The sequence below is a fragment of the Gossypium hirsutum genome, chromosome D01 (assembly GCF_007990345.1).
Source record: "Gossypium hirsutum isolate 1008001.06 chromosome D01, Gossypium_hirsutum_v2.1, whole genome shotgun sequence".
NCBI lineage: Eukaryota > Viridiplantae > Streptophyta > Magnoliopsida > Malvales > Malvaceae > Gossypium > Gossypium hirsutum.
Window position 1 is genome coordinate 40,023,172 of NC_053437.1, and position 13,477 is coordinate 40,036,648.

Below are 13,477 nucleotides of genomic sequence, written 5' to 3' on the forward strand. Positions count from 1 at the left end.
CCGAGAGGACCTTTAACCCTCTAAGAACTTTGTGTGGGAACAAATAATTCTTTTTGGAAAGCGTCACCCGCGCCTCGAAGTCTACTGTTTAATTCAATATTGTCTCCAGATCTATCTTCTCCACTCAATATATCCAACAGTTTTCATAGTCAATTTGTTCCTCGAATAAATTAAATAGATGAGAAATTATTTGAGCATTACCAGTGTAAACAATATACTTGAAAGTTTTTCCCTGAATTAATACGTCTTTTATTTTTTCTAGTAGCAGCTAGCTTTTGTTTATTTGTAGTGTTGATCAGCTAAAAAGTTTCAAGCTGACCCCTTAGCTTAACAATTATCACTTCATCTTTGTCTTCACTACTTAGTACTTATCCGGAGAAGTCTAACAACTACAAGCTCAAAACATCTTGAACAATTCCATAATAGAGTTGATTGGTTGGATTTACAATTATCTTTGCCCTTTTATATATATATATATATATATAATTGAATAAAACTCTGTTATGCAAAAGACCTTTTATCTTCTGTTCTGTTTTGCAGCAAAGGCGATCTCATACTCTCCTCTCCACTTTCCTCCTTGGCCTTTCCCCACAGCACCCCGTAAAATCCACTCACAATTATTATTGCACCAAATACCCCACAAATCAAAGCAAAAACATATTTCTCAGTTTTCTTTCACCGCAAGTGTCTGCGATTCTTTCAATTATGATTGCACCAATTACCCTACAAATCAATTATGTTGGCCAAGTTACTTGATTCTTTCAAGTTTTCTTATGGTTACTGCTCGACTGATAGAGACTATGGTGTTATCTACTGCTATTGTTATATCATTAAAGTATTTATTTAGTTATGCTTAAAAGCTCAAATACTTTCCCAGAGAAAGATCATCTCCTAAGAAGACGATACCCATAACGGCTGCAAAGATAATGGCCAAGGGTTTGAACATGGAAACGTATAGAGGTCCTACTTTCCATAGGCACCATGAACACAAGCTGATCCGGAAGGTTGTTGCCACTATTGCCTGAATCAATAGCACCATGTTGTCATTTGTGTGCGACTTCAATTCTTTTAAATGATCCATTGTAACTATAGTGTGCTTACCGAGTATAGAATAGCGACAAGCCCTATATTAGGTCTTAGTTTCCAAGCACTAAGGTCCTTAACAAGAAACAAAGAATATATTGCCGAAAGAATGGCATTGAAGAAGCAAAGATAAAACATTACAGTTAGTACTGCCGGGAACTTCTTCAGAACCATGGTCTGCAGGATTTACAAATGATAGAAAGTCAGTGTACAGTATAGTATCTCGAATATCTTTGTTACCATAACCTATAACAAGGGTTCAATATTCCAACCTGAATAACATACCATGCAGAATTTATAAAAGCTTCAACTGCAAGAAGAAGCCCTCCAAGGACCCAGTTTATTTGTGGCGAGGAAAGAAGCTGATGAGGCAATCTCAGAATTGTTGGCCCCTTATAAAATGTCACTACAAATGCCCCTGCTATGGAGATTGTGGTTCCTAAGACCTTGGCTTGGCTGCTTGTGCTTCGCCATTCATGCTTTTCCATCCTAAACCAGCAAATGGAAAGTTGACACAGATGCAATAATTTCAACTACAGTTTATAACTCTTCTTGTATTACAGATTAATACGCTGATAGGCCCACTCTAAATGGAACAATCACAAAAGCACTAATTAAGTAACCTAGCACAGTAATCAACACATTGGGATTTTTATTTCTGGTACTGAAAACGCATTAAAAGGAACCTGCAAACGATGGCAAGTATGAAGGTAAATGCTGGAACAAGGTTGAGCATGGCTGTAGCCATTGCTGGAGAACTGTACTCTATACCTGCGTATCCACATAGTTGGCCGATACATCTGCATTGAGAAAGATCAAAGGTGTGAAGAATCTACTGGTTTTTTTTTCTTTTTCTTTTCATGAATGTTAATCGGATCAATATAATAGTTACACTCTTGAAATTGGAAGAGAAGAAATATGTTACAAACCCAATCAAGGAAAGGAGAAAGATCAATATACAGAGGTTGGAGGAGTTCCATGGAAGATGTACCGATCTGCAAAATGTCAGAATTCAAAAACCAAAAGTTAAAAAACCAAGAAAAATGATGAGCTAAATTTGTTAAGGAAAGCTCAAGATATCAGGGACCTGTGGAACACGAAAGAGCAAGGAAGAAGAATAAGGCTGGAGAGAGCATTAGAGTAAACAATAAGAACATATTTGTCAACCCCACTAGACATTGCTGCTTTGGTTATTACCATGCTGCTAACTTGAGCCAAGATTACCATTACCATTCCCATAAAAGGCACCAGATTCCCCATTTTTGCTGAACCTTTTTCCCTGTCAAACAAATGCATGTGAGGTGAAACTTAACGTGGAAGTTAATGTTTTTGGGATACTAGTTGTTTTATTCCTAAGTGGGTAGACTATTATAAGCGACGTGGACCTAACAGTATGGCTCACTATCTCGCACGACTTTTTCGAATGTAAATGATAACCACTTTTCAAACCCACTCACTTATTCTGTGATGTTAATAATGAAAGCTGGCTAACATGCCATGCCAGAAAAGGTGGAAAGGATGGTGTAATGTAAAAGTTAAAACTCTACATACTCAGGTGAGAAATATTCGTCCAAAAAACCAGTTAGAAATATTCATTATTACTCCGAAATAGGAAAGAAAGTAATATTGTAAATAATTAGTCAAATGTTAAAAACATATTATCGAAAATAAGGTATTGCTCTGACCCCTTTTTGTTTCAATTCTATTTAATTTTTTTTAAAATTGAATGTCTTATTTTCATTTTTTTAATATAATGGGAGACCTTTTATCACTAAATAAAATCTTATTTTTATTTTATTATAGAAATAATATAAATCTATTTTATTTTTGTTTTAATTTTAATTTATATTGAAAAAGCCTATTTTTTCTATTATTAGTATGATTCATATATAATTAACTATAATTAAATTTTATTTCAACACTAATTTGAATTGATATGCATATTATTTATTATTTAAAAAAATTATGTACACTGCATTGTCAAATAGCAATACATGAAGAGATAATCAAATTTTTTTACATCCCATTAAAAGTGTGATTACTAATAGCTAAACTCAAGTCACACGTATTTGAATAGAGAATTTTAACGATTTTTTTTAATTTTATATAGAGTGAGTAAAATTTCATTCGATTCGAAAAATTAAAAAATTAAATTTCGAGTTAATCGAATCAATTTATTCGAATTATTTGAATAAGTAATTCGAGTTTCAAGTTAAATTTTACCATTCAAATAACAGATTGGTGTAAATATCTTTTTGGTCCCTGTCAAGTTTAAAAATGAGCAAATTGGTCTCTCTCAATAAAAATTTCAAAATAATTTTTAAAATTCAAAATATTTATAAAAATTCCAAAATTTATATATTTTTAAAAATTTTAAAATTTTTTTGCAAAAATTTCTAAAAATATATATAAAGAAAGTTTAAAAAGTAAAAATTTTCTAGAAAAAGTTTATCATACTAAAGTAAAATTTTTTTTATTTTGCTTTGAAAAAGTTTTCAAAAATATACGGTTTCGAATTTATTTGCTCTAACATGGAATTAGTTATACTTTAACAAGATTTTAATTTGATATGTTTAATTTTTTAATGTAACTAGAACAATTTCACTTGATTTAACTCGACTCAAATTTCATTTCACTCGACTCGATTCGAAAAAAAATTTGAATTAAATTAAAATAATAAAATAAAACTTGTCAACTCAAAATTTTTTCATTCGATTTGGTTCAACACTCATCCCTGATTTTATATTGCACGATTCAAGTCAAAGATTATTCCAATGTGGCCTTAGGCCTTAAGCGAATGCTCAGTGACGAATGCAAGCTTTAATTTCCGCTACAAATTTGTTATCTATCTATTAATATAAGTCAAAAAAAAAAATAGCTATACATTTATTTTATATTTGATTTGCATATTAATTTTGTTTCACCAATGATGAATAGTTAATTTTGAGTTATTTCAAAAATATTTTATTCACTCTATTAAATGCAAATATTTTTGGATCTAATTAACATTCTGACATTCTACCTATTAATTGCATATAAAATTAAAAAATTATTTTGTCAAAATATTTCTTTTAAAAATTATTTTTAATAAAAATGCCAATTATTTATAACATATTAACTTAGACTTATTTTAAAATTATTTTATTCATTTTATCAAATGCAAATATGTTTTAACCTAATTTATGCATTTTGACGTTCTATTTGTTTATCGCAATCACTATTTCATCTAAATAATCTCTTTATAAAACAAATATTTATTCTATGTTTTCAAGATTATATTATTCAAATAATATATTGAATTATTTTAACAATGTATAAAAGATTTATCGCCTTATAACCACGGGAGTTAGGTGAAATAGCAAGGGTATCTCCTACCTTAACCAGTAGTCGAAGGTTTGATCCTCACCTTAAGTATGGAGTAACTTTAATACTCGTGGTCAACATCTACCTCCTTCATGGACCTACAGAATGCAGATGATTAGTTATTGGGCTCACTCCAGTAGATACATTGAGAAATCCCCTTCTACCTAATATATTGAAATATCTTTTCCCGGATTATTGCTTCAATTCTAAAGCACTTAAGTATTATAAAAATGTAAAAAAGTCTTAATTTTATTCATGAAATTATTGGTTAAATTAACAATATATGTCGATTTTTTTTTTGCTTTCTAGGCTTTTTTTTAATTTAAGAAAATATGTCATTTTCAAGAGAGAGAATTGAAAAATGCATCCAATTAGACACACTTTCCACCAACAATAAATTTTTTTAACGTTGGCAACAATAAAATTTTTGAAGGTTCCAATGGCAATTTTTTTCGATAAATACCAGATCAATTTTCATTCTTTTAACTCAAATTCAACCCTCTCCATTTTTTCTAAACTCTTAACTCTCTCAACTCTCTCAATTCTCTCAATTCTCTCAAGTTTTGTTCAAAATTTTCCAATATGCTTGTTTAAAAATATTATAGTTTTATTTAATTATTCCATATATTATTCTTTTCTATTAAATTATCATGAATGACAAACTCTTTGATTCATTTCGACAACAAGTACATTTTCACCGCTCAAGCGATTATGGTAAGACAAAATTTTAAATTTCGTTATTTTGAATTAAGTTAAATTTAAAGTATTTTATTTTTGTAAATATTTTAAATATTTTAAATATTTTTTGTCAATATAAATAGGCGGATGATCATGTTTTGGAGAGGTTCATACATAACTTGTCAAAGAACCCAGCTATTGAAATTCGTGTTTACTTGCAAGACGTGAGATTCTTGCATGCGTCTCATATGCTCGGGAGCTGCAAACTCGATCCTACACTCATCAGTGCGTTGGTGGAAAGATGGAGGCTCGAGACACACACTTTCCATCTTCCATGCGGCGAGTGTACAATCACACTCAAGGACATAACTTTACAACTCGGTTTATCGGTTGATGGGCCAGTCGTCACGGAGTCAGCGATCGTTCCCGGTAAAGAGGACATTTGTGCAACATTTTTGGTGAAGGTGTCAAACAAGTTTCATGGTAGCTAGATTGATAAAGAATGATGTGGATGAATGCGACAGCGGATTATAAAATTTTTCGAAGTCGCAGATTTATCCTAGATCTCTAGACGAACGTAAACTGAAACGAGAAACAACGAAAATAAATTAGTTGTCATAAAGGAAATTCAAACGGGATTAAAACAAAAGAAAGATGAACCGGGTGGTAAAGAGTCCAAAAGACAACGAATTAGGGTTTCTTGGATGGAAAGAAACCATCCTTGGACCTCAAGAAAACGCCCCAACCAAATCTGGAAAAATAAAATACAAAAAGATTTGTTATAAGTGATTATAAAGACAAAAGCAAACTGTTTTGTGCAAGAATGTTTGAAACAACAAGAAAAAAAATTAAAACTCCTAATTTTGATGTGTTTCTTGATGGAACAAGATAGGAGAACGTTTTCTTGAAGCAACTTTAACCTAGAACGAAAATCAATAAAATCAACAAGTCAAAACAGTAAGAACTAACTTACATAAGTAAGAAACGATAAATTAAGGATAGAAAAGAGAAGATGACGTCCTAAGAAGCCTTAGAAACATTAAGAATCCCAACTCCTTTCAACGGCTCTAATTCCCCCTCCAAGAAAAAAATCTTGGCAAGAAAAAGCTTGAAGATGATTCGCACAACCTAAAAGGTTGTTAAAACAGCTTCTAAAAGAAACTTAAGAGTAATTCTTGAAGAAAAACTCAAAAAGAATTATTATTAACTTAAAATAACATAAATCAATTGTGAATCTATAAGGGTGGGCGTCCATGCTACTTATAGGCCCCCAAAATAAGTTTTTCTAACCTTAATCGAATAACTAAATGACAACTCATCAAATAAAAAAAATAATTCTAAGTGTAGACTTTTAATGAGAATTCAACAAAATGAATTAAATGGGCTCCTTGGGCTGAGTTCTTACATGATGATCCACCTATTAAGATGAAATTGGTCCTATAGTTTAAATATGTTACAATTTGGGCCACTTTGATAATTTGACCTGATATTCAATTAAATTACTTTCCTAAACTTCAAGATGGACTTGTAGACATCTTAATGGGCCATTTTTTCAAGAACTTAATCTTGTGATTCGTTTACTCTCGAAATTGGCTCGTACATGAAATCCAATGCGATTTGGCTGTAAGATTCGGTTTCTTGGACCAAGATTTACAAGATTTGAAATCTTAATTTTCTTGATTCTTGAAATTGCCTAAAAGAACAAGATTGGTCAAAGATTCGGTTTCTTGATTTTCTTGAAAACAAGAAAGTGAATCTTAATTTTCTTTTTCGGTCATGTGTGCATCTAAGGCCTTTTTAACGAAGTCTTGGATGGTCCCGCTCAATCTTGCTCGGATTTGCTTGGCCTTCAACCTCGTTATTGGGCCTTGAGGAAATTTGAGCACATCATGTTCATGAGCTTAATTTTGGGCCTTGAGACTCGCATCATTCCCCCTTCCTCAAAAAGATTCGTCCTCGAATCTTTAGTTGCACAAAAAGAAAAGGGATTAGAATAAATAACAACAAAATAAAAAAATACTTACCTAAGCTTTCCTGTGAGTCAAAACTATCTCCAAGATCAAATACATTATTTCAATCTTTCAAATTTGCTTCGATCATGGACGTCTCCTTTAAAAATAAGGTATCAACACTAAACAAAGAAATGTTAGGCACATGAGTGTTCAAGTAAAAAATAAATTGGAACTTTCTTTGAATATGCATGATCATCCATAAGAATTTCCAAAGATTAATCAATAATTCCATATAATAATTGAAATTCAAAAGTGTAATATTATTATTTAAAAATTCATATTTAAAGTTTAAGGAAGAAAATTTTGTTGCAGATCAAATGCATAAAGTTCTTTAATAAACCTATCGAATGCAACAAAAGTAACCTTGACATACCTAGATAAACCCATAAAATCAATTGAACTTTTAAACCAAGGTTTAACACAATTTGACCAACGAGAAAACATGTTGTAAGGAAATATTTTACAAACAAAATTAGTAGCATACTTATAAAAAACATTCAAGGTGTACCTTTTTAAATCAAATTCTAATGTTTTCTTACCTTTCTTACCTTGTAGCACTTGTAGAGAAGTATAATCATTCCTCACTTTTGTATGGATATTTTCTTGCTTTTCTTTTTCTTTTTCACTTGAGAACTCTCCAATTTCACATCATATGGATTCTCACTCACCAAATTTGGACCATCAAGTAGACTTTTCTCACTCAATGTCTCTTTTCTTTCAGTCTTTTCACATAATTCACCTCACTTCCCATATCCCTCTCACAAGTATTATGAATATCCAATTCAGTACAATACATCTCAGTAGGAGAACATGACGTTTCTATCTTATCTAACTCAATAGATTCAAGGAAAAAATTCTTGCTATCATCTTTTTCTGGTTCACAAAGTTCACCATCACAAATCTCTTTTCCACTAGAGTATGAGTCAACAAAAGGTATAAAGTCATACTTACTTTGTTCTCTAGTTGAATATTGAATTGGACGTTGGAAACCTTTATTATCTTTTGAACTACACCAATCATATTGCACAAAAGGTGATAGCTCAATCGTATTCCTCCTTTCGTTTGACCATCTCCTATTGAATTGACAAACTAATTTATGATCATTTTTTCCACCACAATAAGTCTCTTGATCATTCTTTCCATGAAATTCTGGAATTGAGAACTATGATTTAGCCAAAAAATGTTGCTCACGGTCATTATTAACCAAAGTCTTATCATTTGCACGAGAGACACATCGAGCACTATTTGTACAAAGACGAGGCTGATCAACCTTATCTCCCCAATTACGATTCTGACGCTCAATTTTGGTACTTTAGACATTCCAAATTTTTACTGATTATGTCTACAATAGTGTCATGTTTCTAATCTCGAGCATTTCAATGCTCTAGATTTTGTTGCTACCTATCGAACCTATGTTCAAACTTATCATTGACTTCATTCCAAGTCAGCAAGTTTTATTGTTCAATTCTAGATTAAGGTTCTTTACAGGTAAATTAAAATCACATTGGTCCAGCCCATGGTCAAGGTAAAGGAGGTAATTTTTGAGTCAATGCTCAACGCTTAAAACATTATTGGGGGGATAAAATTGAGCGGGATAAAGTCTCATTCGTTTTATCACATTTTTAATTTTTCTCCTTTTTATTTTTAAATAAATGATTTAGGTTATATTTTCAAGATTAGTATGTTTAAATAAATTCTGTCAAGGAGATTGGAACTTAAGTGGGATTGCTTATGACCCCTCCAATCTTTCCTGAGAATTGATTTGAACATAATCTTCCAAGAAATTATTCCCTAAATGGCAAAATAAAATTTTAGTTTTTCAAATAAAAAGGTCAATTTTAATCCAAGTTTTAATTGCAACTCAAATTTCAAATTTCTTTAAGTCTAGGTACTTAATTGAATCAATTGAAAATTTTGGTTGCTCGTTTTGTAAATATTGAAATTAGCTATCTCTTTTTGTAAGTATTTTTAAAATGTAGTTAAAATAAAAGTTTTTAATTTAATTTAAATAAATAAGATGATAATAACTAATATATAATTATATTTATTATAATAAAAACTATTAATTATTATCAATTTTGCATAGAATTAGGATTAGTTTAAATTTGATCATATTTTAATTAATAGTTTTTATTTTAATAATTAATAGCAAATAATATTTTAATATGGATCATATTAATTATTAATTGTTATTAACTTTGTAAGGAATTAGGACTTAAAATATTTTATTATTAAATCGTTCTAAGAGTTCTAATTGAATTCCTTTCTCCCTTCACTATAAATTCTACCAACTCTCTCCACCATTAACATCACCTTAACCAACTACACCAACACCCACCATTGGTACCCTTAGCAGCTTCATCGCCCAGTCGCCACCCTGGCGCACACCTCGCGACCTGCTCCCTTGCCACGTCACTAGCCTGCCCAACACCCCTGCCTGCTGCCTGCGTACCTGCTTGCACACACTACTGCTGCCGCTCAAGCCAGGCCTTATTGCTCCTTCGCGCACTCGTTTGATGCACCTACTCGCTGCACCTGCTCACACGCCCAGATCCAAGCTGCTCCGCGCACGCCATTGCCGCTACCAGCTCCAGCTCGTATGCGCCAGCACTACCACGCCTCACATTTACCTTTGTATCACATTTCCACCACATTTAGCCACCAACCCTTCCAATCATCCCTCAATTAAAATATTTTGATTCTAATTTTATTTATTGAGTACTTAATTTTTATACAAAGGTGGTAAGAGAATTTTTTTTCCTAAATTTCAAATTTATTTGGTTAATCAATTTTTCAATTTATTGAATTATTAATATTTTATGAAAATTAAATTTTTGAGAAAAAATTGTTTCCATCTTATGTTTAGGCTGATCATGCCTCGCAAAAGAACTCGTGCCTCTGTCCAAATTGAAGAATCACAAAACAAATTTCACTGTGAAGAAGTCAAAGCGAGATATGATAGCATTTTCAAGAATCAACAAATGCACCCTTAAATAGGCTTTACACTGAAAGAAAGCAACTATACTAATTTCATAGCATTCATTCGACAAATTGTTGAAACTCTCAATTGGGAGTTATTTTGTGAGAAAAGACCTAGTACAGATGAAGAGTTAGGTCGTGAATTTTATGCCAATTTAACCTCAAGCGAATTAACGAAAGTTTTTGTCCGAGGAATCAAGGTACCAATAACCTCAAACACTATTAATGAATTCTTTGAATTACCTGATTTTGAAGACGATGAATATTCTTCCTTGATGAGAATATTACAGTTCCAGGTTCTAAGTGGACTGTTTCAAAGCATGGAACTCACACTTGTCGTAGAGAATATTTGACACCAATAGCGAATGTATGGTTCTATTTCATTTGATTCAGTTTTATGCCTATTTCACATGGGACTACAATTTCATTAGAGCGAATGGTCTTGTCATACTCGATTTTTATTACGAAGACCATTGATGTGGGAAAAATCATTCTAAGAGAAATGTGAAATTGTGCCGTTAGACATTTTGGCCTAACTTACTTTCACTTTACGATAACAATTTTGTGCTTGAAAGCTAAAATTCTTGCAAACATAAAGAAGACAGGTTATAGCCAAGCACAATCATAGATTAGGACCTCTACTAAATAGTTTGAGATTCTGTTCTACAGCAACGAGTTGAAGAGAGTGAGGATCTCGAAGAAGAATAATGAGATCCTACAAAGATCGAACCAATGCAGTCAGCTGAGATCCCTGATAAGGCAGAACCAATGGAACCAATAACCAAACCTGACATGGTAACCTCAACATTTAGAACTCAATTGTCTTGCCTAGATCTTCTAAATGAGTTGTCAAAATTGATGGACATAATGCAACATATGCAGTGGCAGCAACAAGCTTACTGGAGATATTCAAAAATATGGGATGACTCAATGAGAAGCACTCTTACGAAAATATTCAATGACCCATTTATTTTTGTGCCTGAGTTTCCAGATTTTATATTTGAACCATGGAGCCCAATATCGAAAAGGGAACGAAGAAATTCATGCAAAAACAAAGACGTTGGAGCAAAAGATGAGTCAAATTATGAGGGATCTACAAATAAATAAAAAATGGGGGATCTTTACTTTATGTTATTTTCTTTCCTAGGTTATGTTAGGATTAGGTTCTATTAGCATTTTTATTTCTCGAATAGTAAAACAAGAGTTGGAATCATAAATAAAAATGAACAAGTTTTAAAATTAGAATTGTGGCAATATATATACATGTCTAGGATTGGATTTAGAGAGCGTTTGGTACTTAAGCAGTCAAATTGACTCACCTCCTCTTTTTCTATAATCCTATCTAGTGTATAGTATCTATTCACTTCTAAAAATGAGGATATTATTCATCTTAAGTAGGGAGATCGAAAAATTGAAATTATTTCCTTTCAGAATAAATATTTCTTTTAATTATGGTTAGGTTATATTTTGTTCAAGAATTTGAAATTTTGTTAAGTATGCTAAACTTTAGTATGGATAAAGTTCTATTATTTCAATAATTGTATGTTAGCTAAATTATGACATAAATGTACTCTTAATAAAGTATGTAAATCATACCATAAAATTTTTAGTTCCTTAGGAAAGCTAGGCGTACATGAAAGTTCAAGTCTCTAGAACTAACTTAGTAATTTCTTAAGGCGAAATCCTAGGAAGCATATAATGTTGAAAGCAATTTGGGAAAACTTTTGTTTGGACCGTTTGAGCCTTTCAAGCTAACCTTGATGAATTTTTATCCTTTGAAACCGAACTTTGAGACTATATGACCTAATTTTATTTGAACCTTTGCAATTTTTAGCCTTCACTTCTCTGATAATTATCTTTAAATTGTCCCAAACACTAGACTCAGTACTATTCAGAATATTGTTTGAAAATAAGTTTGGGGGAGTTGAAAAGAAGTATCAAATGCTCAAAAAAATTATAAGACATACAACAAAATGCTCGTAAAAAAAGAGCATATATACTCGAAAGAAATAGATGTACAAAAAAACAAGCAAAAGCAAAACGAGTTGGTGTATCGAAGATAATTATTCCGAAGGTCCGATGCAAGCTGAGTCTAGGGTATTTTAGCCTAAATTTATCTACCTTTTACCTACCTCTAGCCTAGTCACGTTATAACATATTTTAAAGACCTATTGATTCAAGTTTCTGTTCTACCAACATTAGTGGGGAGAAACTACTATGTTCAACATATGAAGACATAAATTAAACTTGACGATTGCAACTTAATCTTAAATAAGGGAATAAAATCAAATTGGTAGGGATTTAACATGTCTTTATTAAGAATGCATTTAGTTTATTTTTTCTATCATAATAATAATTGAGATTAATTTGTACGATATGTATACTTAAGTAGCATAAATATCAAAATTCTTGTTCTTGAGAATAAGTATACTAAATTCATAATTTTGGGAAGAATATTTTCTGAAGGAATTTTTCAAAGGTATTTCCAAGAAATTATTTTCAATTTGTGCATTACTCCAGACGAGCAATGAATTAATTTTGGGGGTGTGGAAACACGAAAATATATAGACTTTTTCATGCCCTTTTTAACTCAAATTCATGCAATTTCGTAGTAATTCTTGTCGAAAAATAGAATATAATTCTAAAATAATTAAATTGTACTTAAATTATTAACATATTAAATTTTAATTAACTTTATAATTAATTTTCATAAATTTTTATTTATTTTTGATAGATTTACACAAATGGTGAAAATTGAGTCGGCAGACACTACTAGAAGCACAAAACCATGAAGCAATTTTTGAAGCATCGAGGTGAATTAATTTTTCAGCCTAAGATGGTCCAATGATGAATATTAATTCTAATATAATAATTTTAATTATATCCAATTTATTTTGGGTTAAAAAATATTATTAATTATATTATGAAAGGAGTCTCAGTTTTGCTAAACCGAAAAACTGATCCAACCAAGTAAATGGGCTACCCAAAACCGTCCAACATGCTAATCCAATCAGCTCAAATTAGCTGATTATTTTACTTGCAAATCAGCCCTTGAATTTTCCTTGAAATTGCATTCAAACCCCCCACTTTCTATGCTTTTAAAGATTCACCCTAAGCTAAATTTAGCAAGTTTGAAACCTTCAAACTTGCCACATGTGTGGCCGACCAAGGGGAGCATATGGATGCTGATTTTTTGCTATTTTTAGCTGCCAATCCCACCTATAAATACCCCCTTCACCTCTTCATTCAATACACCTCTTACACATTTCATTCCACACTTCTCTGACATTTTCTTTCTTCCAAACCTTCTTTTGCTTTCCATTTTTTCCTTTTATTTCCTTACCGATTTCCCTCTTGGTAAA

At 31.5% G+C, this 13,477-nt stretch overlaps 1 protein-coding gene across 1 annotated transcript; it reads right to left on the reverse strand.

The window, feature by feature from the left end:
• Positions 1 to 327: 327 nt before the first annotated feature.
• LOC107948539 (WAT1-related protein At5g40240) lies at positions 328 to 2,415 on the reverse strand. Its single transcript, XM_016883125.2, has 7 exons — positions 2,171 to 2,415; positions 2,013 to 2,078; positions 1,770 to 1,883; positions 1,356 to 1,572; positions 1,102 to 1,260; positions 870 to 1,021; positions 328 to 723 (listed from the first exon to the last, which is right to left on the reverse strand). Exons 1-7 carry the CDS (start codon positions 2,377 to 2,379, stop codon positions 645 to 647), a joined length of 996 nt encoding a protein of 331 aa, XP_016738614.1. The 5' UTR covers positions 2,380 to 2,415; the 3' UTR covers positions 328 to 644.
• Between the last annotated feature and the right edge of the window lie 11,062 nt (positions 2,416 to 13,477).